Here is a 26,923-nt window from a genome sequence, read left to right as displayed (position 1 = left end):
CACACCAGATGAAAGATGGCCAGAAATGATTCTGCGACAGGATCAATAGCACATTTTAGCAGCTCTGAGGGATGCCATCAGCACTGGCTGCACGTCCGTTTTTCAGTTTAGAGATGGTACACTTCACTTCATCCAATGTTGGTGCATCAGTACAAATGTCTGGATCTAGAACTGCAGAGAATGCCAGATCATTCCGTTCTGAACAAGCGGCAGCTGGAGGATGCTTCAGAACACCATGATAATGTTCCACCCAGCGTGAGAGAATGTCATCATCCTATTTACATGGATGGCCTTGGCTGTCGTTCAGGATGCCGTTTGTAGTGACTTACCTCTTGACCACTGAGGTTGTGAATAGTGCGGAATGCTGGCTTCAAGTCACCCCTGGCTAAGCCAAATTTGACATCATCCGCCACTTGGTTATAATATGCCTCGCGATCGCGGAGTGCCAGGGTGTTAAATTTTCGCTTCAGCTGATTACGAGTGCGCTTATCACCACGCTGGGGGGCTGCAGCCTTCAATTTAATTATCTGGAAGGCCTCCTCTGATAGCCATGGTTGGCGTGCTGGATGCCTATAGCCAATCGTCTGCTCAGCAGATTGGTTGAGGGTAGAAGTGAACAGGGACCAGGCAACGTCCACGTTGTCTGGCAGATTAGCTAGAGCCGAGAATGTTCCTAACGTCAATACAAAACCTGTTGGCTAAACCTGGCACACGGAGTGCATCGATGTCAAACTTCATCATCATCGCAGAGGGCTTAGCTGCTCATTGGAGCATCAACACCATACGGGCGACCACTAGATGGTGATCTGTGTTCGCCGCGCATTACGCAACACGATATACAGGAAGTGAAGAGACGCCTATCGCGTGTAATGACATCTTGTGTGTGGGTCGCCGCTTGAACCATGACCCAAGAATGGAAAGATTCTGGGAGGCACAGAATGTAAGCAAGTGGCGAGAGTTATCATTGGATGTGCTTGAACCATAATGACCAATCACCTGTTCAAACCCAGTTTGCAGGGAGCCAGTAACTGCATTTAGGTCACCCAGGATCACAAGATTATCATATGGAGGGATTGTGCATACTAGATGTTACAACTGATTGTAGAAATGATCTTTAATTGAGTCAACAGATTCCTCTGTAGGCACATAGACTACTATGACAGTGAGGTAACCATGCTGATGTTTAAGACGTGCAGTAAGTAAACAAGCAGACACAAGCATCCAGGTTGTCAGGAAGGACTTAGCCTCACCTCTCAGTTGTAGTGCTACCCCATATAGATGGTTGGGGCCACCAGAATACAGAAGTAAAGAATCTTCCACCTTGTGACATCCATGATCTATCAGCCTGTGATCGATATACCAAGACGGCCCATTTTCCGTGAGACAGCGACCTGATGACCATGCCTGTGAAGAGTTGCAGCATTCCAAGTTGCAATTTTGGTGGACTGTCTGAGATCCCAGATACAATTGGATGCACCATCATGATGTACTGCAGACGTGCCTGCTGACATCAGAGGACACGTGTCCCCTGGGGGGCTTTGGCATGAACCCATCATGTTGGCACCGAAGGGAGATGGCACCGACAAGGCATCTACAGCTGAAAGTAAGGCAGGGGCTTTAACCCTGGTGCTGAGTACTAGGTTATTCATGGTCAAAAAACCAAAAGTGAACGATTCTCTCGGGAAATACCTCGTCCCACTGGGATGAGACAGAGGTGCAGTAACACAACCCTTTTCCTGGTCTACCAGTACAGGCTTCACGCTGTGCGACCCAAGACGTTGAGTCTTTCTCAGCGACCTCCTTCACCTCGGGTATCTAGGTGCAGCTGCTGCCCTGCATCTTTGCTGCCTGTGTTAGCCATTATTTTCAGGGTTCACGTTGTATCTGTCCACCCTGCTTAATGCCCAAGGCGATATTTCGGACAAGCCTTCAAAGCTGATGGCATAGCTCCAGCAAGCAATCCCCTACTTCAGATGTTACAGTCCCTTCAGACTGTTCCCCTGTGCTCCTCTGCTTTAGGTGACATCTTGCCGTGAAGTAACAAAAGCTCCCCTGCTGAAATAACCATGCAGGTTGTCACAGTAGCAGGCTAAGGCTTTGCCTCTTTTAAAATTTTTTCACTTCTGATTAGTCCTGGAGGAGAACGTTATCAAACCGACTTGTAGCGTTACAAGTCTTGTTACAAGTCTGTAACCCTATGTAGTATCATGATGTGTCGCTGCTGGGTTTGGTTCTGTCTTCACTGCTTCTTACAACATAAGGAATGCTTTATGTCTTATGTAAAATTACTGTGAAGTTAATATAACGCTATGTAAGTCCAGAAGCTTCAAATCCAAAGTTTCCTACATGGAGAAAAATAACTTTGATACAAAGAAAAAGTCCCAAACTAAGTTGCAACTTTACATCTTATTAATATTATTAACACTGACAAAATCAAATGCTGATCCTGGGATGAACTGCTTCAAAGAAACAAGTCTTTTCACATAGCCAAATATAGCTATGTCTAATAACAAACCAGGTAGAGGTTGTGACTATTTATAACAAGTCACTGTGTCATTAAGAATAACCCTTCATTTTTTTTGTATCTTAAGTGTTTACAGTGCTGTGATTTCCTCACTTATCTTTCTTTTTAACAATTTCCATGCCTTCTTAAAGTGTTTTCAAGACATTTCCATAGCAGTCTCTAGGTATATTAAATTGTATGTCTGATCAGTGTTAATGTGGAGAATTTTTATTAATCCTTGTCTCCTTTCTCATAGCTCTCAAGACAGCCTAGAGCAGAGGAAAATGAAAGTAGGTATTTGGAGTTCAGAATCAATTCTCAGAGATTCTTGCTTATTAGTTCTCATTAAACATGCTAACCCTCAGATAGTGGCAGGAAGTACTAAGACCCATACAGATGTAGAAGTTAACTTACCAGAAAAAAAGATTTCTGGAATTTCAAGTTGCACAAAATAGTCAGGAAGATTTGTATCACACCAGTGTATAATGAATACAAATTTTTAATTGAAGTTCTTCACAAAAGCAATAAGGAGAGAAAATAAAGATGGAAAAGCTAATGTTTTGGCAGAAAACTTCCATTTGCTTCTTATACCGGCATTTATGAGGTCTTTTTAGAACACCCAGAAGGAAGGTTGGTTACTCATTTGTTGAAGACTTCATCCATTCAATAAGGCTTCTTGTTTTATCCATTGTTTTTGAGTGCTGACATTTGGCTTTTCTCCTTTGGATTGATCAGGAAATTTTAGTTGTCCATGCAGGCTCACAAAAAAACACTAGAAGTGAGACTTTGCCACATAAAACAAGGCAAATAGTGAGATTGTTTTTATGGGACTAATCACAAGCTGTAAGAAAATATTTTGGTTTCACTTACAGAAGAATCTTTGACTCTCTGGGCTAGAATGTGGAGCTCTTACTTAACCTATAAGTAACCTATAAGCTGTAGCTCACGAAAGCTCATGCTCAAATAAACTGGTTAGTCTCTAAGGTGCCACAAGTCCTCCTTTTCTTTTTGCGGATACAGACTAACACGGCTGTTACTCTGAAACCTTACTTAACCTAGTGAGCATTTATTTATGTAAATAGTCCCACTGAAGTCACCTGTGTAAATGCTCACCAACATGAGTAGGGGCTCCATGGTCTGATCTGCTGAGAAAATTTACTCTTTTCTTTTTAGTGTTTCAGATTAAAAATCTAAGACTATGTCATGCCATTGTCTTTTAGACAGTGAGTTTTAGCGCACACTAAAGGTTCCCTAGTGCTCTTTAACAAAGTCCTGTTTCAAACAGCATTCCATTAGAGCACACTGGAAGGGTCTACATCGGGGTAGTGAATAGGCGGACTGCGAGCCAAATTCAGATCGCCAGATGCTTTTGAATGGACCGCAAAATATTTTATTTACTTATTATCATGATTGTTATTGAGGTGTGAAAAATGTTTTTGTGAAGTCTGGACCTTGACTATACCTTGACCAAGAAATTTGGATCTTGACAAAAAATAATTGATTACCCCTGGTCTACATGGACCAGTTACAACGCAACGCATCACTGCGCTTCAGAAATCACATCCCTGTAGAGTGCATTACCCAACCATGTAGACAAGCCCTCAGTTTTCAGTTTTGCTTTGCAATTTGGTTTTAAAACCTCCTTCCTGTAAATTTTCTAGCTTCATCCTTGGGGTTGACCTCCATGTTATATAATATCATATATCACAAAGACTTTTCTGTCCTAGAGCTGTGAGTTGCAGAGAGCATTTAAACAAAGCAAGCTTTAGATTTAGAGCAGCTGTCTGGCTAATGGTCACTTTCTCATACAGGAAGAGATTAACCCATCAATTCTGAGGGCAAATTCTTGCCAAGTTACACTACAGTATAGGGAGTCTTATGCCTCTGTCAACAGGAAGGACTTTTGTCTCTTTATCTCAGAAGTAGAGCAAAACAGAAATAAAGTGGAGAAAAAACTTTGTGGGAAATGCTTTGTTAATCCTTAGAATGTTAACATTCCCCAAAGACATGCCATTGCCACCCTGTGATTAAAGCCACTTCTGCTTTCACCTGTTTAATTCCTTGTTTACAGTGGTATTGCTAAAGAAAAATCAGAAGGTAACAACGAGAATAAATATTTTAAATACATCTTCACTAATGCATGTTCACTATCCATGGTCTTGCAGGATCAGTTTATCAAAGTTATAATTGTGATATATGAAAACATCCTCTCTTCCCCCCCCCCCGACCCCAAACATAACTGTTCTGTTACTGAATAAGGGTCATTACTCTGAATCCATTTCAGACACATCAGCTACAGAGAAAAAATATCAAATATTATAAACACGATATAAATGGGGATGTAAAACTAGTAACATCTGGGAAGAACATCAACTGCCCAGCTTGTTATTCCAACCCATAGGCAGACTCCAGGTCTTGTACCTATTGTGTACTCACAGCCAATCTCTTTTAGTAGGAGTCAGGTTAGACTCTAGCAGACTTGATTCAACCTCTTGGTGTTTTTGCCAAAGCAGCACTATTTCAGTTTGATCATGTGATACTATAGTGACACCTAGTTTCTAGTTAGGTTAATTACACCCAATTTCCCCTGTGAGTGCCCTGCAGTGAATATACCTAGAGCCTATTTTCTTCTTGGGGCATTGGCTTCAGTAGTCAGAAATTCCTGGTTCTAAGCAAAACCTGCATTTTGCATGAGCACTTATTGCCCTTAAACCTCATTAACTGAACCATTAACAAGTCCATGGGGCCGGATGCGCTGCATCCGCGAGTGCTAAAGGAGTTGGCGGATGGGATTGCAGAGCCATTGGCCATTATCATTTATAACTCATGGCGACTGGGGGAGGTCCCGGACGACTGGAAAAAGGCTAATGTAGTGCCCATCTTTAAAAAAGGGAAGGAGGATCCTGGGAACTACAGGCTAGTCAGCCTCACCTCAGTCCCTGGAAAAATCATGGAGCAGGTCCTCAAGGAATCAATTTTGAAGCACTTAGAGGAGAGGAAAGTGATCAGGAACAGTCAGCATGGACTTATCAAGGGCAAGTCATGCCTGACTAATCTAATTGCCTTCTGTGATGAGATAACCGGCTCTGTGGATGAGGGGAAAGCAGTGGACGTGTTGTTCCTTGACTTTAGCAAAGCTTTTAACACGGTCTCCCACAGTATTCTTGCCAGCAAGTTAAAGAAGTATGGGCTGGATGAATGGACTATAAGGTGGATAGAGTCCTGCACTGAGGACGGAAGCATCCCATGCACTGCTACAGACTAGGGACCGAATGGCTCGGCAGCAGTTCTGCAGAAAAGGACCTAGGGGTTACAGTGGACGAGAAGCTGGATATGAGTCAACAGTATGCCCTTGTTGCCAAGAAGGCCAATGGCATTTTGGGCTGTATAAGTAGGGGCATTGCCAGCAGATCGAGGGACGTGATCGTTCCCCTCTATTCGACATTGGTGAGGCCTCATCTGGAGTACTGTGTCCAGTTTTGGGCCCCACACTACAAGAAGGATGTGGAAAAATTGGAAAACGTCCAGCGGAGGGCAACAAAAATGATTAGGGGACTGGAACACATGACATATGAGGAGAGGCTGAGGGAACTGGGATTGTTTAGTCTGCGAAAGACAAGAATGAGGGGGGATTTGATAGCTGCTTTCAACTACCTGAAAGCGGGTTCCAAAGAGGATGGCTCTAGACTGTTCTCAGTGGTAGCAGATGACAGAACAAGGAGTAATGGTCTCAAGTTGCAGTGGGGGAGGTTTAGGTTGGATATTAGGAAAAACTTTTTCACTAGGAGGGCGGTGAAACACTGGAATGCGTTACCTAGGGAGGTGGTGGAATCTCCTTCCTTAGAAGTTTTTAAGGCCCGGCTTGACAAAGCCCTGGCTGGGATGATTTAGTTGGGGATTGGTCCTGCTTTGAGCAGGGGGTTGGACTAGATGACCTCCTGAGGTCCCTTCCAACCCTGATATTCTATGATTAGTTAGAATGTAATAGTCTAAACTATAGTGAAATACCAACTACTTATTTAGATTGGTCCATCTATAAATACTTGGAATATAAAATAGCTACAGTACATGCTTACGGTCATCTTTTAATTAATTGGTGACATACCATCAATCTGGAAGATTGATTGATGGCTCAATGCTCATTGTTTTCAAGTCCTTTCTGTCTTGCCACTAGCCTTCCACATTTTTCCTCATCTCACATATGCTGCTAGTTGAGCAGCTCATTGCTTACGTAGAGTCAACCCAGAGGAGCATATTTTCCTAATTGTCAAACTGTGACAGTATAATATGAACAAATATCTCAGCTTCCCCTGCCCGCTCCACCTGAGAGATCCGCATTACACTTTGTCTGGGATAAAGCAGCCTGTGATTAATCTTAAACCCTTTTCATGCTGAGCACCTCCTTCCCTCGCAGAGTCACAGTTAATAGTGGGGCATGTCAGAGCACAGAGAAGCTTAACCTTACATTTTTTCCATGTAGTCTAATAGGTATTCTCCTGTTTTTAAAATGATTCCATATTTCACAATCCTTTGCTTTGACGATGAGACTATATTGCATCTCACAGTTGACTAAGTTATTGCAAATAGATATCAGTTCTCATTTATTATTTAGTGGCTTTCTCTTGGACCACTCTCTCCACTATGCTCAACAAGTGAGCCTAACCTAGATGGCCACTTGCTGTCCACCATTAGCACCACGTAGACATCTAAAAGGTCAGTTTTAAACCCTTGTTGTTGTATGGGTCAGTAGCTTGTGTATTCAGAACCAATACATTTGTCTTTTGGATACCTGAATCTCAGCACCAGAGTTTTAAAGAAGCAAGTGCCAGTTGTAAGGCTATTGAACATTTTAGCGGGCATCGTGCAGTTGGTTTGTTTTCTTGCAGAACGACAACCCATGGAGAGGCTTTAATGTTGTCATTTGCAGGTGCAGCCCAACAGAGCGCACACTACATTACTATTGATCTGGCTTAAGTTCCAAGAAAGGAAAACAGTTATGCTTGTCTATACATAACCTACTCAGCGGGTGTTACCTGTGTTGGAGTGAGTGGTTGCTGCCTCATAAGCAGCTCAGCTATGGAGCCTTTCTCTGCTGAAGCCTGGACTTCAAATGAACCACTGAAATACCAATAGATGGGAGCAGTTTCTATATTTATTTTTGGAATATGCCATAGTTCTTACAAAAGTTATAATCAAGGACCAAAGTATAATTTATACTACGCTAACTCCAATGATATTAAACCAATGTAATAGAAGAATTTGGTTTTTTAGCATTCCTTCTCACAATGAAACAGCCTTTTTTCTGTTCCACTGCATGCATACCCCCTATTCATAAATAGTGGGCTCAGAATATTTCGCCAAACACTACTAATATAACAGAGTGGGCTAATATCTCAGAATCTCTGGGTTTGCTAGTTACATGATAGTTAGAAAACCACACTTGCAGTTGTACTTCTGAGAAGTAATAAATAAGGCCATTTAGGAAAATAATAGTTTGCAATTGTTTAACATCGTCAACCCAATGATCTCAAAATGTTTTACAAATATTAACAAATGAGGTTACACAGCACTCCTGTGAGATATGCATTATCATCCCTATTGTACAGAGAAGGAAACTGAGGCACAGATCTTAAATGACCTCCCCAAGGCACCACAGACTTCCTGTGAAACATTTGGGAATAGAACATCCTTTTCTGTTGCCACAAGACCATGTTTTCCCACAGTAATGCAAACTGTGTAAGTCCCAAGGCAGTCTCAAGCAATGTGCCCATTTTGCACTTTGGGGGATCAACTCTGCCCTCAGATAGGCATGCATGACTCCATTTCACTTCAAAAGGAGCTGTCTACACATGTCCGATAGCAGAACTGAGCTCCTGGTAGTGCAGAGAAGCGGCAAAGAGAGTTTACCTAGTTATTATTCTTGCTTGTGCTTTGCTGTATGTGTTTAAAAGAATCATTTTTAGGTTGCTGAATTCGCTGAATATTATTCCTCTCTACGAAGGGAGGAATTCTAAGTAGCCTTTTTTTTTCTCCACTTTACAGATTCAGAGTCGGGGAACAATGGATAAAAGAGTGCTTACCAGATTGTCCAATGAATTTGGAATTTGGCAAAGAGGCTATTATATTGAATACCCTTCTCCATGTGTTTTATATCTTTTTTTTTTTCTTTTGGGTCTTGCTTTACATCAAACTAAAACAAGTGTGTACATGTCACACGGTCCTTTTCAGGGGCTCTATTACTGTCTTTAGAAGTGGAAACCCCAATTGATAATTACTTTAAAATAACATGGAACAAAGCAGCTAGTAGTGAAGAAAACATGCCATTTCTATTGATTATATCCTAAAACTGCTCACCGTAACAGAAAACAGATGACTTGCAGGCACTGTGTGTTTTTGACTGGCCTTCTGTAACCTTTACAACCAGAAGCTACAGAAATGCATGTGGTTGCTTTATTGTGTACTCTGGACCCATACTACATTTTCATTCTGTAATTCAGAGGTTTCTCCTGATTAGACCTTGGGTTTGTACAGTAAAGTTAAACGATCATATTTACAGCTTACACGGGAATCTTCTATAGCGTACTTGTAAATTTATTGATTTACTGTATGTGATGACAAACCTAGTAGTGTACTGTCTCCAGCTTGAGTGGGACAAACTTTCAGTAAAATAATTTTGTTTACCCCTTAACATTAGTGTACACTAATTTTTAAAGAACAAGAAATACACAAGTTCTTTTCTTTTTGTGGGGAAGAGAACAGGTGCTGGAACTAGGCGTGCTGCCACACCCCCTGGCTTGAAGTGGTTTCCATTATTTACAGGGTTTACAGTTTGGTTATATGGCTCTTAGCATCCCCACTATACAAATTGTTCCAGCACCCGTGGGGAGAAGGATGAGGGAAGGAAAAACTCACAATCCTGACTTGAACCAGAGGAAAAGACTGATGTAGTAAGATATTGAACCATTAGTTTTATCCACAGAAAGCAACTAGAACACTTATCCATCCATTTGGTATATTGCTATGTGTCGGTAATAAATCGCATTTTGCAGCATTTCCTGAATAATGGAACATGAGGGGAAGAGACTGAATGCTTCACAGAGTTAGATGCTGTGTAATCAGCCCGGAGCCCTCAGGATTTCACACAACTTTGAACTGATAGATACAGATTTGCTATAGCTTTCCTTTCAGGCAATGTTCAGATCTGTAAATGACTAATTTCTCTTTGATTTACATGGTGGGGTCTCCTCCTGCCCACAGGGTGCATATGGCCCCATGGAGCACCCCACTCCTTTGGGACCTGCAGAGGCTATTCTGTTGGTTTGGGGTTCATACAAGGAGAAGGGGCAGACAATTACACTCCCTTCCCCCTACTCTGGCCCCACAGACCTTAGGCAGAAAAGAGAACATATACGGGCTACATTATCTTTTTGATGAAGCCTCAATAACCCCTGGCAGATCTTGTGGGCTGTAGGTGTAGGGGCTGAGGTCCCAGGCTATGCAGCTCCATTAAAATTGCAGTGTTGGGAAATGGGGGGTGCAGTTAAGAAGGGCCACAGCTGGAGCAGAGGCCCACTTTCTGGGGATCGCCTCAGTTTGGGGGTTGGTCCAGAGTTCATTCCATGAGGCAACCTCCAGCCCCAGACAGAACAACAGGAGAAGAAATCCAGGAGGGAATCCTCATCGAGATTTTCTCCAAAAGATTTGGAGTGGGTTTTACTGCAGGAGATGGTCGACGTCTGAAGAATTTTATGGCAGTCCCTAAGACACATTACCAGGATGGAAAAGCTTATGCCCATCCCCTGGATTTTGGAATTCTAAGCTCCAGTTGGGCATTTTATCTCTGACTACTGGAACATCAATTTGTTGCAGGCTCTGAAAATCCAATAAATGAATAATTATGTTAATAGAAGATTTTTTCTTTCAAAAAAATAAAAACCAGTTAAAGTAAAAAATTCATAATAAGGGCCCAATTTTGTGGATGCTTTTGCATGTGAGTAGTCTCATTCATGTAAATTAGTTTAACTGCATGTGACTAAAGTTACCCAAATGTGTGAAGATTAGCAGGACTGGGAACTATGGGCAAGATCCTCAGCTGGTGTAAAGCAGTTTAGCTTCTTTGGAGTCGCATACAATAATTACTAAGGTGATTAAGAGGAAAGCTAGAAGCAAAAACATTTACTCCAACTCACTCCTCCTTTCTGCTTAAAGTCTAGTTTTACAGTGGTGTAATTGAGCTCAGAATCTGACTGGAGGTGCTGAGCTGCAATCCCTATACAGCTTGTCTACATTATCAAATGGACTACTGCTGACACCGGGTGCAGCTAAATCCGTGCACAGTGTGGCTTCTCATTAGCTATACTACCATCTAAACCACGTTCGGCAGCAGTTTAGCTGCCCCTGCTGACGCCCACTGTCAGCAACAGGTAACTTTCTAGAGTAGGTTTTAGAAACACCAGTCCTGGATCGTGTAGTGATAAACAAGGTGGCCTGGAGCTTGGATATCAACTGAAAATATATTAACAGATTATAACACCACTGTAGCAATTAGCATGGTTATCAGAACAAGAACCTTAGCTACACAATGAGAATTTTATAGTTGTTTAACTAGCTATTAGTCACATAACATCGTATAGCTTGTGGTTTGAGTGAAGAGTACTTAGTAGAATTGTCATTGTCTATGAGTAAAATCACTTATTAAGCATTCACCATATCCACTGAGCATTGTGTTCCTCCATTATCCTGCTCAAGCAGTGGCTCCTGAGTCAGACTCATGGCTGGATTCTGGGAATTGGAAACAAAGATCTTGTGGTTACTTGTTTTGTACAAACCAGTTCTAGTCAGAGGAGTGGTTTTCACCACTGGGTGAAATGAAAATTGCCACCAACTGTTGCTTTTTTATTTTTTAAAACAATGCACAGTAATTGCAATCCATATGGCACTCTATAAAATACTATAGAAACCAGAGCTACCAGTAATAGGTTGACAAAACCAGTGGGTTTTTTTAAAATTTATTTATTTGGCAATATGAGTGGAATCATTTTTTGTTCTCCTTTTGAATGGCCATTTTGCCATGAAAAGCTGTTTTCAGCTGTTTGCAAAGAATGACTTCCTGGGCAAATGCACAGTAGTGTCTCCCGCTCCCTGCACCCAGATAAATTTACCCAGAAATCCTGTATCCACTCTGAAAATAGTCAAATATGTTGTTCCATCAGATATGTTTCTGAGTGCTCATGAAAATCATTTTTTCCCTTGGAGCTGGGCACAATGCAAAGAGTGCTGATAAACAGTGCTGATAAAACCTCATTCCTTGATGAGCTGCTCCTGCTAGAGAGTGATTTGAATCCTCTACCTTGCAGTACTGAGTTTGCCATAGCAAATTTTAGGCACAAAATCACAAGCCATGCCACATTTATTTTAAATCACAGATTGTATCAAAATGTCACCTATCTATGATCTCACCCTCTGCCCCGCCCCCCCACGTCCAAAAAAACCCCTGATGTCTCCTTTTTTCAGTCTCATTTTTTACTTCATAGTCATCCCTTATCTGGCAGATTCTTCAAAGGACCCCTGCTTCACTTCTGCGACAAAGGCATCACTGAGGACTCTTCCCCTACTGCAGAGAAACCTGCAGCATCCTTCCTGCCTGCAGAGGAGAGTGGCAGCAGGAAGTCATGGGGGCTTTGGGATGAAAGAGAAGTTATGGACTCTTTAAGCAACTCCCTGCTCTACATGTGTGTCAACTCCCCTGTCATACTATTCTTTACAGCAGTGGTTCTCAAACTTTTTTTTTCGCGGACCTCTTGAAAATTGCTGAGGGTCTTGGCGAACCATTTAATGAGCTTTCCAAATGTTGTTTGTACAGTTAGCTAACTATCGTAAAGCGCTTTGGATAAAAGTGCTATATAAAAAACCCTAAGTAATAATTAACCTATTTTTGTTCTACAAATAAAAGCACACAACTCATATTTTAATATCAGTAGTCTCTCCCCCGCCTTGGCAGCCACTGAGCTGGGCTGGGAAGGACTGTGTGGGGGGGGTCTCTCCCTCTCTCCCCCACCGCAGCAGCCCCCCGAGCTGGGGCTGGGAAGGAGTGGGTTCTCTCCCCGGCAGCCACGGCCCTAGAGCTGGAGAAAGTCACCTCTTTCTTTGGCTGCCGCAGCTCTGCACATCCCAAATTCTCCCTGCCCCACCACCTACCTCCTATTTCCTCCACCACACCCCACTGCCCCCTCCCATCTATCACCTATTCCCCCAGAGGCCACCACCTCACCTTACATGTGCATCTTCTTCAGGGTCCAGGCACCTAATTAGTGGAGCCACGCCTGCGCGGCTCCACTAATTAGGTGGGCAGCCCTTCGTTCTCTTGTGCGTTGCAGCCCAGGTGCCCACCTTAGAAGGAACGATCTGCGGACCACCTCAATGGAGCTTGCGGACCACTGGTGGTCTGCGGACTACAGTTTGAGAACCTCTCCTTTACAGGGTTGACTATTTTCTAACATGTCTGCCTCTACCTGTTGGAAAGTGATGGACATACAGAAATACTGTGCAACCCAGCAGAGATGAATTATCATTTATGATGAGTGATCAGTATTAATTCTTCTACAATGAGATTTTCCTCTCATATCTTTCCAGCAAACACACAAGAAAGGGCATCCACTTCCTGGACCTGTAAGGTAAGTTTCTGATCTTCAAATACAATGGTATAAATCTGGAGTAATTCCATTGACATCAGTGGAATTACTCAGAATTTGGACTAATATAACATGCATCCAGAGCTACAGAAAAAAATTCAAAAGAGCCTCATTTTCAAAAGCAACTTGACAGTTAGATTCCTAAGTCACTTAAGCACTTTCAGAAATTTTACCCAGACTCTGGAATTCAGACGTGAAGTGAAGTGTACCTCCTGCTGGCTAATCTTGGAGTGGCAGAGTAGTCAGCCTCAGAGATACCACCTGCATTTCTGCCTGATGGATAACTAGTTGGTAGGAAACTTAAAGAGGAATTTAAAATAATGAGGATACTGAGTATCCTTTTCTAGATCAGCTTGGGCTAGACTAGGCTTGGGTGCAAAGTGAGACTATAACAAAAATAACCTCATAGAGTTAACTAGCCATTCCCTTAAAGCAGGTTTATCTGGTGCAAGTTTTAAAAAATGACAATACTTATTCCATCTTATTTCCACCATTTCTTATGTTCCTTTTGCTACCACAAGCAGCTTCTGCCTCTGAAAGTTTTAATTTAAAAACACTTCTCATTCTGGACTTTATCGTTTAAAACCAGCATCGTAATTGCTACTGAGATCCCTCCATAACATAAACCATCTACCTGAGATCAGGTCAAGTCACCCTGAAAGCTTTAAAATTCCAGAGTGAGGGTAACTCACATGTCCTTTCCCCACTATGCAATGTAGTGTTTCTCAGAAAGATTTCCATTGCTGTTTGCCATTAAACATCATGGCCCATTGTGACTTTCCTGTCAACCCATCAGCTTCTCTTTCCCCATTCTCGTGAGGAGTGCACTGGGGGAAAAAAGTCAATTCCTGCTACTCTTAGCTTTTCTGCTTTCAATTTCCAGCTCTGTTTTTTTCTTAATCAACAAGCAAAAGCAGAAAGCTTCAGTAGGACACATAGCACCAAATTCTGCTCTGATATGCAGTCTCACTGAGATCAGTTGGATTGTGCTGGGTGTAAACCAAGGCAAAATTTGATCCAGGCCGTCCAATGTTAATCAAAATTAATGGTCAGAATGATCGACACATGACATTTTGATTAAAAAACTAGAAAGATATAACATTAACATAGCACACATCAAATGGATTAAAAGCTGGCTAACGGATAGATCTCAAAATGTAATTGTAAATAGGGAATCATCACTGAATCGTTGTGTTTCTAGTATGGCCCCACAGTGATTGGTTCTTGGCCTTGTGCAATTTAACATTTTTATGAAGAATCCGGAAGAAAACATAAAATCATCACTGATAAAGTTTGTAGATGACACAAAATGTGGGGGAACAGTAAATAATGAAAAGGATATGTCACTGATACAGAGCAATTTGTATGGTTAGTAAGCTGGGCACTAGCAAACAATAGGTTTTAATATGGCTAAATATAATTGCATACATCTAGGAACAAAGAATGGAGGCCATACTTACACAATGGGAGACTCTATCCTGGGAAGCAGTGGCTCTGAAAAAGATTTGGGTGTCATAGTGGATAATCAGCTGAACAGGAGCTCTCAGGGTGATGCTGTGGCCAAAAGGGCTAATGCAATCCTTGGATGTATAAACAGGGGAATCTAGAGTAGGAAGAGAGTTTATTTTACCTCTGTATTTGGCATTGGTGCAATTGCTGCTGGAATACTGTGTCCAGTTCTGGTGTCCACAATTCCAGAAGGATGTTGATAAATTGGAGAAGGTGCAGAGAGAAGAGCCACAAGAATGATTAAAGGATTAGAAAACCTGCTTTATAGAGACATACCTAAGGAGCTCAACCTATTTAGCTTAACAAAGAGAAGGTTAATGCATGACTTGATTACCGTCTGTAAATACCTGCTTGGGGAACAAATATTAAATAATGGGCTCTTCAATCTAGCAGAGAGTTATAACATGATCCAACGGCTGGAAGTTAAGCTAGACAAATTCATACTGGAAATAAGGCATACATTTTTTTTTTTTTAACAGTGAGAGTAATTAACCATTGGAACAACTTACTAAGGGTCATGGTGGATTCTCTATCACTGACAATTTTAAAATCAAGTTTAGATGTTTTTCTAAAATATTTGTTTTAGGAATTATTTTGGGGCAGTTCTATGGTCTCTGTTATTCAGGTCAGACTAGATGATCACAATGGTTCCTTCTGGCCTTGGAATCTATGAAGCTCATTTTTACATATAAGCAATATTTAAGCTTGGTCCTGAAAACGGCTGCTTTCCTGAATCAGGGCCAGAAAACCAAGTTATAAAATTGATAAATAAATATTCTAGGCTCAGCTGACCAAATTCAACCATCCCAAATTCCAGCCCCCAAATCTTCCAACTCTTATTGAGGAAACCCCAGAACGCTGGCTCCAAGTCTGACATACCTCATAAACTGGTGGAACTGGCTGTCAAAATATAAATACCCCCTTTGAAAAATGTGCACTGCTCATTGACTGAGATTTAAAGAGAAAAACAAACAAACAGCCGCCTCACTCTAGGGGCAGCAAAAATCAACCTGTAAGGTCCCTTGACTATCTGCAGAGCAGCCATTAACAAACACTCACAACTCCATCAACTGGGTGATAGCAGAGACGGGACACACACAAGCAGAGAGGAAGGCTAAATCGGAGTCCAGCTCCTCAGGACCATTAGGGACCCAAGGTAAAAAAATCCTTGCATTTGCCAAAGGAAAAAAAAAGAAAAATATTGATGGGGAAAGGATTTTTATTTCCAAGTTTCTAGAAGGATCTTACAAAACATGGAGAGTTAAAAAAAAAACAACACACATATAATTGATAGGGTCAGGGTCCTTTTAAGCATTTCTTCACATTATTCTAACGGTGATAGGAAATACCATTTAACTGTGTATGAATTTTTTCGGTAATCCCAATCACTGTCAACTGATTACATGAATCTTTCCATGCAGAATTTCCCCTAGATTGTGCAGTTCTGAGTTTGTTATTTCGCCTTGAAAGAAAAAGAATTGATCAGAAACCTAAAAAAACCCTTAAAAAAAAGTGCTGTAATCCCCTGCTATTTCAGTACAGGGACCCCCCTGAGCTCTGCAGCCCCAACCAGCAGCACCACCTTCCTTTTCCAGCCCGGGGCCCCCCCCACAGCTATGCCAGCAGACCTCTATTCAGACTAAGCAACCCTCCTGCTATTTGAGTTCGGAAGATCCCTAGGGAAGAGGCTGCCAATGCTAACAGTGTTGTTTTGTGTGTGTGATGTACCTAAATGCCCACTGGGGATTAGGATGAGATCAGCACATTCATCTTCATCCTCATCAGGTTTTTCCACCCAGATCTTCAAAGCTGAAAGGCTAATGCATTCGTCCGCTGAGCCACACAGCTCCCCCCCTCTCCCCCCCGCGTCTGCGTACAAACAAACAGCTCTGAATTGGACAAATCCTCAGGAAATAAGCACAGAGAAAGCCACAACAAAGAAATGGAAGTGGGGCAGTTCCATTATCTGTAAATTGCCCCTCACTGTGGACTATTGTGGCAGATTTTAGACACCACCCAAAATAAACAAAAACCAACCAAAAAGACAAAAACTAAAAAAAACCCAAGAACACAGTTTTACAAACACTTAATTTCCAGCTTAAGTGAAATCAACAAATTTTAAACTTCATACAGGTGCCATAATAATTAGAGTAACGAAAATTAGCTATTTCCCACTGTCTTTAGAATAACAAAAATTCAAGCCTCGGAGGCAGAGGGCTAAAATCAAATGTCTCTTACAGGGGCATGCTGTCTCGCTTCAGAGATGTTGACGGCCTCCTTTACGTCCCATTCCTATCAGAGATCACCCCTCAAGGGCTGAATGTCTCTCGCTGTCTCCAGTCATCTGGTATCCCAACTCTGGCAAAGCGTTTGTCGCTGAAGCCAGATGGTGGAGTGGAAAAGCTGAGCTCCATTCCTGGCTTCTTCCCCAGGAAACCCAGGCTTCTCTTATTGCACAGCTCAAAAGTATGAAAGAAGGGTATTGGCCATGCATTGCCTTCCTCCTTCCTAGCTACACTTAACACATGAAACAGGCAACCACAAACTCCCCGGCCATCTGTGTGAAGAAAGGCATGTATTCAGCACGCATTCAATACAGTATGGCAAGACGCTGTCATTTCCCTTTAAAAGACCCAAACATCCAAAATCAAGCCCACCCCACTTTTATCCCAGTCCAAATGAGGCAACCAATTCCAAACACAACAGAAAACAAACTAAAAGCTCTGGGTTGTTTCTCCCAAGAAACATGATTGGTCTGAAAGTCAGCAGAGATTAACAGCAGAATGGCTGGTATGGAATGGTCCATGCTGGGGATGGAGGGGAACAGAGAGAGAGAGAGACTGAGGCTATCAGTCTGGCAGCTCTGCGGCTGGGTACTGGAAGAGGGAGAGCAGTGAGTGTACGGGAATGCTAAACTGTATTATACAGGTTTCAGAGTAGCACCCGTGTTAGTCTGTATCCGCAAAAAGAAAAGGAGTACTTGTGGCACCTTAGAGACTAACAAATTTATTTGAGCATAAGCTTTCGTGAGCTACAGCTCACGTCATCGGATGCATTCCAGCCACTAGGTGGCGCTATGTGTAAAATACCTTATTTAAATGAACCTCAGTCATATCTGGCGGAGGATTAAAGGATCTTCTGATGAACACATCTGGTATGTATAAGCAAACTCTGTAGCCATATCTGGTACAGAAGAACATGACCTGGTGACAGGAGTAAAATAAGAACAGAAACAGAAAGAAAACAGCAACAAAGGTTTCAAATAGAAGGAACAAAGCAACAAAGGTTGCAGGATCTCAATGCCCCAGAGAACTTCAGCTTTGACCAACCTTCACAATGGACAGACTAAAAACAATATTTTGCAAGTTTCACATTGCTACCAAGCTCTACAAGGAAACTGACGATATACAGGTATCTTCTTTAATTTATGCTATGGGGAAACAAGCAGAACATATCTTTAAATCCTTTGACTTTACTGAAGACAAAGATGACCATGAAAGGGTTCTGGCTATGTTTGATGCATACTTTATACCTCAGAGAAATGTGGCTTACAAAAGAGCATTGTTTTCACCAGAGAATTCAAGAACCAGGGGGAAATGTTGAATGCTTTATAAGAGTTCTGCATACAATGGCTCAAAACTGTGATTTTGGAAATGCAAAATATGAAAATATCAGAGACAGGCTAGCTACTGGGTTAACAGATTAAAAACCTTTCACTGCAGCTACAATTGAAGAGAGATTTAACCCTAGCCACAGCTATATAGAGAGCAAAGCATTCTGAGCTGGTGAGACGGCAAAACCCAGAACAAGTTGACAAACTTGAAAAACCTACTGGCTTAGAAACTGTAAAAAGACACTTGAGTGCTAAAAGTCATCATCATAAAACCCCTGAGGCAGGGAGAAAGAACTTCCAGGCTAAGAGGGACAAATTCCAGCCTACATGGACACGGTGTGGACAAAGTCATATCCCAAGAGATGATGCACATCCAACCAGAAGCACACAGTATAATAAATGTAGGAAATATGGACATTTTCCAGCTATTTGCTGCACCAAAGCAATCAGGGAGGTGACTCATATTACAGACAATCAAGAGCCATGGTTTCTGGGATCTACCACTTGTGATGACACAGAACCTGCTTGGAGAGTGAAACTGAATATTCATAGTAAGACTATTGACTTTAAAACTGATGCAGGAGCTGATGTCACAGTCATCGCACAAGAGACATACAATCACCTTCCACACCTCCCAGAGCTCAGGTCACCTGACACAGCTATGACTAGCCCTGGCAGTATTCTGAACTGCATGAACCAGTTCACCACAGAAACAACATGGCAGCCATGATAGGCCTAGTGAGAAAGGTAGAACTCAATGGAGGATTTGACGATATTGGTCTTTTGAGAGGTGATCCAGTATAAATCAACTTAAGAAACAATGCCGAACCATACAGTGTACAAACATCTCGACCAGACAGACCTGGCAAGAGACTAGCTGCAGATTTATGTGAATTCAGAGGACAACATTACCTGGTCATTGTGGACTATTTTTCCAGATATAAAGGAATAATGTACTTGAAAAACAGAACATGTAGCAGGGTTATCGAGGAACTGAAGTGCACTTTTGCTCACTTCAGTATTTCAGGACAACTATTGATGGACAATGGACCACAATCTACTGAAGCAGAATTTATGTCATTCCAAACAAAATATGATTTTGATCATATTACTAGCATCCCACTTTACCCACAAGTGAATGGAGAGATGAGAGAGCTTTACAGGCAGACAGGAAAGTCCTACAGCAGGAAGATCTATTCACTGCTTTTCTGAGTTACAAATCAGCAACAGCAGCTACTGGATACAGTCCAGCACAATTGCTGATGGGAAGACAACTCTCAACTTCTGTTCCAACTTTGGAAAAGAACATATTCCTGAAGTGGCCACACATGAAGAGAGTAGCCAAAGTGGATAAAAAGGCTAAAAGAGCTTATGAACACTTTTACAACAAAGGTCACCCAGAGAGCTGCCAGGTCGAGAACCTGGCGACTGTTCACATCAAATTGGATGGAGAAAAAGGGTGGGCAAGTCCGGCTGCCGTAAAAAAATAGAGTTCAGCGCCCAGATCATGTGTGACCGAGACCGACAGTGGAGAGTTCAACAGAAATCGTTGACATCTACGGTTTCTTCCTCAGAAAGAACAATCAACAGAGCAAACTCTGCACATGGCAGATGCAGGAGGACTCCTCAAAGATTCCAAACCTACCACTGCCAGTTGCTGCAGCTAACAGCCAGCCAGCTGACCAAGTGTTACGTGTTTGGGTTGTATAATTAGAAGAACAGTATGATTCGGAGGCACTTAGACTGATTTGTACTGAACTTCAAAGACAAAGGGATAGTTTAAATATTGTAAATGTAGGAATGTAGAACTTAATGGGGGTGAAGTCATGGGAATGATCAACTGTTACACTGCTCAGCCACCACACGGCAGTGTGTAAAATACCTGATTTAAACGCATGTCAACCATCGCTGGCAGAGCATTAAAGGAACGTATAATGAACACATCTGCTGTGTGTAAGGAAGCTCTGTAGCCAGTCCATATCTGGCACAGGAACATTTTTATAGAGTCAGGGGCCTTTCATTCCTTACTCTGAGCTTCCTGTCAGAAATCTGCAATCAGACCCACACTGACCGGGCTGCTTGGTGGCTCAAGTTTCATTGTAGCCTAGCAGCTTTGGGCATAAGCCACTTATTGGCACATGAGACAAAGCGGGTGAGCTCATCTTCCAGTTCTCTAAATCATTCAGGCAAGGTAGAAGTGGCTCTGTTTGAGTCCACGGGAGAGGAGAGATGGGGATGGGGATGGGCAAAGGATTCCGTCTCTGACACCCTAATGGAATAAATATAATTGCACCGTGACATGATGAGAAGTCGCAGGAAAAACGGCAGGGTGGGAATGAAGGCTAAGTGGAAAACCATTCCCTTGCAGCCTCCCCCCCACGCCCCAATCAGACACAGTGCTAGAAGAGAAGGGAGTGCTCACACCTTTGTATCTGGTGGGGGGGATGGGAAAGGAGGGCCTCTGATCTGATCCCAGGGGAGTTAGTGGGATGCCCATGCTGCCATTGCTGGAGGGAACGTGGGCCGTGGCCATGCTCTGCTAACTGAGAGGGATGCAGTAACCCAGGGAGGTGTGATGGAGATAGCTCAGACCCAGACGCTTGGGGAGGGGTGGGGAACCCTCCCACCTGGATAAGTGGAGGGGGAAGAGTTGGGTTTAGAGACTGCTCACCTGGGAGGAAGTTCTCTCTGGCCACCAGCCTGTCTCCTATGTGGCCTCAGGGGAGCCAGTCCAGAGAGCCACATAATGGCCCTAAATGCTCGTGGCTATTAGTACCTCAGGGTCACAGGTGCCTTGGCTCCTGTGTAGGTCTCTGAAAGGCTCTAACTGGGTGATGCTCTGCCCTCCCGCTGCAGCCTAGAGACCGCCTTCCCCTGAACTCCCATGGGTGCTGCAAACCCTGCTGACCTCCCAGGGGATGCGAGAGGGAGATGCGGCTGGCCCCCCTGTGTTTGATTTCCTGGTGACAAAGGCCCTCGTTCCACCCCAAACCCTTTTTGGCTCTTCTTCCCTGTCCCAGCCGCAGTGATTCTGCTGTTGTCCTTTGCTGACCTTGTGTATTTGGTGTGGAGATAGTGTGCCTGGTGCTCTCAGCCCTCCCCCTTCCCCCCAACTCCCCCCATTAGTCTTGCTGTTCGTTCATCTCCATGTCAGACACCAGAATGTTCTTCTCGGCAGATTCACTGGGGCTGGAGGTGGTGCGGCTGTATCGGGCGCTCTCAAAGGCCCCCCGCTCGGAGCTCCGCCGGCGCTTGTACAGGTAGACGGCGAGGGCGATCAAAGCGCACAGCGCTAGTGCGGAGAGGACAACCACAGCAATGGCGGTCGTGTTGTCTGGGAGAGCTGAGGGAGAGGGGAAAAGCACATGAAACCCACACCACTAGGCCCAATCCTGGTCACCGTCTCCACTGAACTGAGGGGAAGCTAAGCACAGCAAGGGGAGCGGGCTTGCCCAAGGTCACCACAGCCAGGTCAGTGGCAGAGCAGGGCACAGGACCCAGGTGTCCTGTCTCCGAGTCCTGTGCATCAGCTCCTGCAAACTTTCCCAGACATGTGGGTTAGGCTTCTCCAGCTCATAAGAGGGGTAGGCCAGGGCACTGCAACAGAGACAGCTCCCACGGCCCCCAAAGCAGAGGTGGTTCCCGGGAGGGCTGCGGGGGCGTCCTTTTCCATGGTTGTAGTGCCTGGTTCCACTCAACGTGCCGTACCCCTCTCCGCCAACCCGCAGCGCCTGGACGCCCTGGATCCCAACCGCGGATGGAAGCCTTTCCTCTCTGTCTAGGAGAGGAATGACAGGAGCAAGGCAGCGGTGTGCGCACACAGTCTCCAGCCACAGAAATCAAGTGTGGCCCCTGCCCTGGGGAATTCACAGGGAAAGCTCTTAACCCAAAGGCGACCCTGGCCAGCCTGCCAAGATATGGGCACAGGGGCAGATGGCAAACACGGTCACTCCTGCCGGTATTAATAGGAACCAGGCTGCCGGGCCCTGGTACTCCCTTTGTCCCATACAACTCCAGGAGCTGGGGCTGGACAGAACAAGGCCTTGTGCCCATGTTGATCTGTGACCCTGCTGTGCCACTCACCTGATCGGGAGAAGCTGCTCTCCTCAACTGCAAGGGGAATGAAGAGAGAGACAGATCAGTAGCCTGCCAGAGTGTCCTTCCTTCCAGACCCATTACTGCCAGTGGGGAAGGGTGTGTTCCTCCCCTGCCGCCCAACCCTGCCTGCTACAGCTGGGGCAAATGGCTGCTGCAATACAGAATACATGCCCAATCTACGCATTGCCTCATCTCTCTTCCTGGACTGGCACTCAACCTGGACCCCCCGAGCCCGCCCCACACCCACAGAGTCCCTGGCGCCCCCCGAGCCTGCCCCGCACTCGCCGAGACCCTGGCACCCCATGCGCCTGCTCTGCACCCGCCGAGTCCCTGGCTCCCCCTGTGCCTGGGGTGACAGTCCTGCAGGGAGGTAGGTGCTTTCACCTGAAACCCACAATGTGAAAACTCCTTAGCCCAGTGCCAGCGCTGGGTGTAAGCAGACTCCCCAAGCAGCTCAAAGGGGCCCCCATTTGAGTTTTTAGTATGTATTATGGGGTGCCCAAAGTATTCCTATTAGGGACCCTAATGGGCTAGCATTGCCTCTGCCTGGGCCTGATGTTGTTTATGTTGCTTCTGAGCCCAGGAAGATCCGCCAGGCCTTTTGGATGCACCAGAGCCCGGCGCAAACGGCCATTTTCACAGGCTAAGAAGCCCGCTGGACCCTGGGGACTCGAAAACTCCAGAATGAGCTGGCTGTCAGAAGGGTACAGACAGGACAAGAGTATGTATCCTAACCCTGAGCTCCGTGCACTGCTCTGCCAATACCCCTCAATCCTCCTCCACGGCCCCGGCTATTCCAACCCTGGGTCCCTGCCCAGCTCTGCCAACACCCCTCAACCCTCCTCCACGGCCCCGGCTATTCCAACACTGAGTCCTCACCCAGCTCCGCCGATGCCCCTCAATCCTCCTCCACGGCCCCGGCTATTCCAACCCTGGGTCCCCACCCAGCTCCGCCGACGCCCCTCAACCCTCCTCCACGGCCCCGGCTATTCCAACCCTGGGTCCCCGCCCAGCTCCGCCGACGCCCCTCAACCCTCCTCCACGGCCCCGGCTATTCCAACACTGAGTCCTCATCCAGCTCCGCCGACGCCCCTCAATCCTTCTCCACGGCCCCGGCTATTCCAACCCTGGGTCCCCGCCCAGCTCCGCCGAACCCCTCAACCCTCCTCCACGGCCCCGGCTATTCCAACCCTGGGTCCCCGCCCAGCTCCGCCGACGCCCCTCAATCCTTCTCCATGGCCCTGGCTATTCTGACCCTGGGCCCCCACCCAGCTCCGCCGAACCCCTCAACCCTCCTCCACGGCCCCGGCTATTCCAACCCTGGGTCCCCGCCCAGCTCCGCCAACACCCCTCAACCCTCCTCCACGGCCCCGGCTATTCCAACCCTGGGTCCCCGCCCAGCTCCGCCGACGCCCCTCAACCCTCCTCCACGGCCCCGGCTATTCCAACCCTGGGTCCCCGCCCAGCTCCGCCGACGCCCCTCAATCCTCCTCCACGGCCCCGGCTATTCCAACCCTGGGTCCCCGCCCAGCTCCGCCGACGCCCCTCAATCCTTCTCCATGGCTCTGGCTATTCTGACCCTGGGACCCCACCCAGCTCTGCTGATGCACCTCAGTCCCTATCTGCTATTCCCCACCCATGGCTCTGCTATTACAATTCAATCTGACCTGCCGCAGCTCTTACCATGTTAATCCTGCACTTCTCCGGTGCAAAGGCTGGCAATTGCACTGAGCTGCACTCTGGGTGCGGAGGACAAGGTGCTATGAAGTACTATGCCCCCGCCCAAACTCCTCTAACCAGGCTCTGAGGCCAGGTCCCCAGAGACAGAAAATCAATCAGCACCTGAGCCCCAGAGCGATTTACTCTGCCCCGGCAGGCGGTTCTCTTGATCTCAAACTCTTTTCTGTTTGAAGTGAAAGCCACCAAGCCAAGTCAGCCGGCTCCCTGGGGCCTCTTACCTCGGGGGATCTTACAAATGACCCCCATGGTGACATTAGAGCAGGAGCCCAGGTGCCACACCCCGTTACTGCTCTGGATCCAGTAGCAGCTGTTCTGGCTGAGCATGCTGGGTCCAGTGTCATGCTGGCCCCAGTTGGAATAGTTCATGGCTGTGTTGTCGTGCCAAACCAAAGTGCCTCCTAGGAGAAGGGAAGAAACCATTACAAAGGGCTACAAGGGCAGCCAGAACCTGGCCCAGCTGAGAGCCGCGGGGCTAGTGCCTTGTCAGGACACCTATCTAGTGTCACACGGGAGCAGGCCGCTGCTGCCTTCATTTTCGGTATGACGGAGCAGACTGTTGATTCTACAGTTCCCAGCATCCAATGCTCTATTCTAATGTGAGCAGCAGCTGGCAGAGTCTATAGGTTCCAGCAGGATGAGCTGAGTGGCCTGGCCATGTTGAACATGGGGACTGGTCATCTCCAAAGAGCTATAAGCTGCATTGCAGAGCAATATGGGCTGCCCTTGGCCCATGAGCTGCCCTTTGAGAGTGTTGAATCCCAGCACCATATCCAGTGTGGCCTGGAGGTCCTCTTAGATCAGCCCTGCAGATGATCCAGGCAGGTCAGAGACACTGTCCCAGGCCAAGCTCTCCCTTGGGAGACTGGACTGGGGTTGCAAATGTCCAGCCACTCCTTTGTCTCACTTCCCCTGGGACTGACACAACAAACCCCTCTACCCCAAAGTGCCTAGAGCTACGCAGGCCACTGCATGCAAAAGACACATCTTCCCCCAGAGAAATGGGTAACAGGGTTGGGGCAGGCCTACAAGAGTGCCTGGCTTCCACATGCATGGGCTCTTTGATACATGCAATTCCCTAGGCGCTCATTCGCCGCAGTGCATCGTTGATGACAGTAACACTGAGCCCAGATCTAGCAATTCCCCTCTGTAGATCTCCAAGCACTTCAGCCCAGGAGGGACAGTGCCATTATCCCCATTCGTGCAGACAGAAAAATGGAGGCAAATAATGGAAGAGCTGGGAACAGCGCCGAGCTGTCCTGACTCCCAGTCCAGTGCTCCACGCATGGGGCCATGCCGCCTCCTGACACCAGTGATCTGCCGTGAAGTCAGAAGCGCTGCTCCAACCTCTCCAGTTTCTAAAAACGCTGGAGCCAGACAAATCACTCCCTTTGTAACGTGTTTCTTTTACCTTTCGGGTTAAACGTCATCCCCAACCAGGCGCCCTTGGATTGGCTCTCGTAGGCTTGGAGATGCTCCCAAACGAACACGTTCTCTGTCTCATCCTGGATGGACAGCACCGTGCCACCAGCTGCGGAGGAAAAGGCACATCAGAGGAACATTGTGGGGCCAGCCGCTCAGAGGAAGGGAAGCGCAGCCTGCGGGTGCTGGATCTTGCTCCAGTGGCACACCTGCTCGCTTTGCTGAGACCTAACAGGAAGGGGCCTTTGTTTAAGTAGATCCAATGCCCAGCAATGGTTCCACAGACAATCAGCAGGGGCGTGCAGAGCCTCAGCTGCTGCAAAATGCCTGGAACATTCCACGGAGGTCATCAGAGCTCTGACAATTTACATCTGCTGAGGATCTGCCCCATAGCCCTGTGAGAAGAAGTGATTATTGAAAGGATTGGTTGATCACACACTGAACACATGGAGATTCGGAGTGACTGAAGTGGGGAAGCACCCAGGAGAGAGATACACAAGGGCATTGGGCCAGGAAAAAGGGGGGTGAAGGTTAATTTATACTGACCATGAGGGACCGCAAGCGCTGGAGTCCGTGGAACTGGCTCTGCATGGGAAGGGGTGGAAGCTGCACTGGTTGAGGTATTTGAAATGAACTGGACAATTCACTGGCAGGCACGTTACAGGGAACAAGTCTGCCTGGGCAGTGGGTGGAGCCCATGATCTAATGGGTCTTAACCATCTTGTATTCCTAGGCTCGCATGGTCGGGCTCGCTGCACTCGAACCTCATTCGTACCTTTCTGGCATCTCTTTATGGCGTCCTTCTGTCCCAGAGTGACCTCCATGTGGAAAGTGTAGCAGTGATTCCTAAAGGGGATCCAGGAGGAATCCTCCACTGACTTGGGACAGCTCCCACTGTAACTCCACTTGTGTGACCGGGGGGATCCTGCAAAGGAGCCGAAGCATGGGTAAGGAGTTTTTCTTTTCCCTGGAGGTCCCCTGTCTGCCCCACCACCAGTCCGCGTCTTCCCACCTCTGCTCCACCCCCTCCCTGAGGCCACTGCCTGCTCGGTGCTCTCTGCCCTCCACCCAATCAGCTAATCGGGGGTGCCGCCAAACAGCTGATCGGTGGCACCGCCAAACAGCTGTGGCTGGATCAGAGAGAGCACCCCAAGGGGGAGGGAGGAGGAAGAGACCAAACACCTCTGTCCAGGGAAACGTTGCAAGCAGGAGCATTGCTGATGACCCACCAACGCTAGAGTTTAGGTCTTGTCTGTGCCCTGCCTTGCATGGATGGGCAAGGCGGGGGGGCAGGGGGAACGAGCAAAAGACGCAGGCCATGTCTGGAACACCTTCCTGCCAGGCCAGCTC

General features: G+C 46.0%; 2 protein-coding genes across 3 annotated transcripts in view; one reads left to right on the top strand and one right to left on the bottom strand.

The window, feature by feature from the left end:
- The window catches only part of MARCHF10 (membrane associated ring-CH-type finger 10), a 101,181-nt gene extending 90,910 nt beyond the window's left edge, over positions 1–10,271 (top strand). The window contains exons 9-10 of one of the 2 annotated variants that reach the window (XM_043536884.1): positions 2,760–2,793; positions 8,546–10,271. In XM_043536884.1, the coding sequence (XP_043392819.1) occupies positions 2,760–2,793; positions 8,546–8,571 (60 nt within the window). In that variant the 3' untranslated portion in view covers positions 8,572–10,271. The remainder of the gene's footprint in view (positions 1–2,759; positions 2,794–8,545) is intronic. The other variant, XM_043536882.1, reaches the window with a different exon arrangement.
- A 5,633-nt stretch (positions 10,272–15,904) lies between these two features.
- Positions 15,905–26,923, bottom strand: part of MRC2 (mannose receptor C type 2) — a 99,586-nt gene continuing 88,567 nt past the window's right edge. Inside the window, exons 26-30 of the mRNA XM_007061884.4 lie at positions 26,349–26,498; positions 25,563–25,682; positions 24,373–24,552; positions 22,400–22,426; positions 15,905–21,659 (exon numbers count right to left, since the gene is read on the bottom strand). Coding sequence (XP_007061946.2) covers positions 21,439–21,659; positions 22,400–22,426; positions 24,373–24,552; positions 25,563–25,682; positions 26,349–26,498 — 698 coding nt within the window. The 3' untranslated portion in view covers positions 15,905–21,438. The remainder of the gene's footprint in view (positions 21,660–22,399; positions 22,427–24,372; positions 24,553–25,562; positions 25,683–26,348; positions 26,499–26,923) is intronic.

This window comes from Chelonia mydas, chromosome 27 (genome assembly GCF_015237465.2).
Source record: "Chelonia mydas isolate rCheMyd1 chromosome 27, rCheMyd1.pri.v2, whole genome shotgun sequence".
NCBI classification, from domain to species: domain Eukaryota; kingdom Metazoa; phylum Chordata; order Testudines; family Cheloniidae; genus Chelonia; species Chelonia mydas.
Note: the sequence above shows the minus strand (reverse complement) of the source record. Positions and strands in the feature narration are given on the sequence as shown.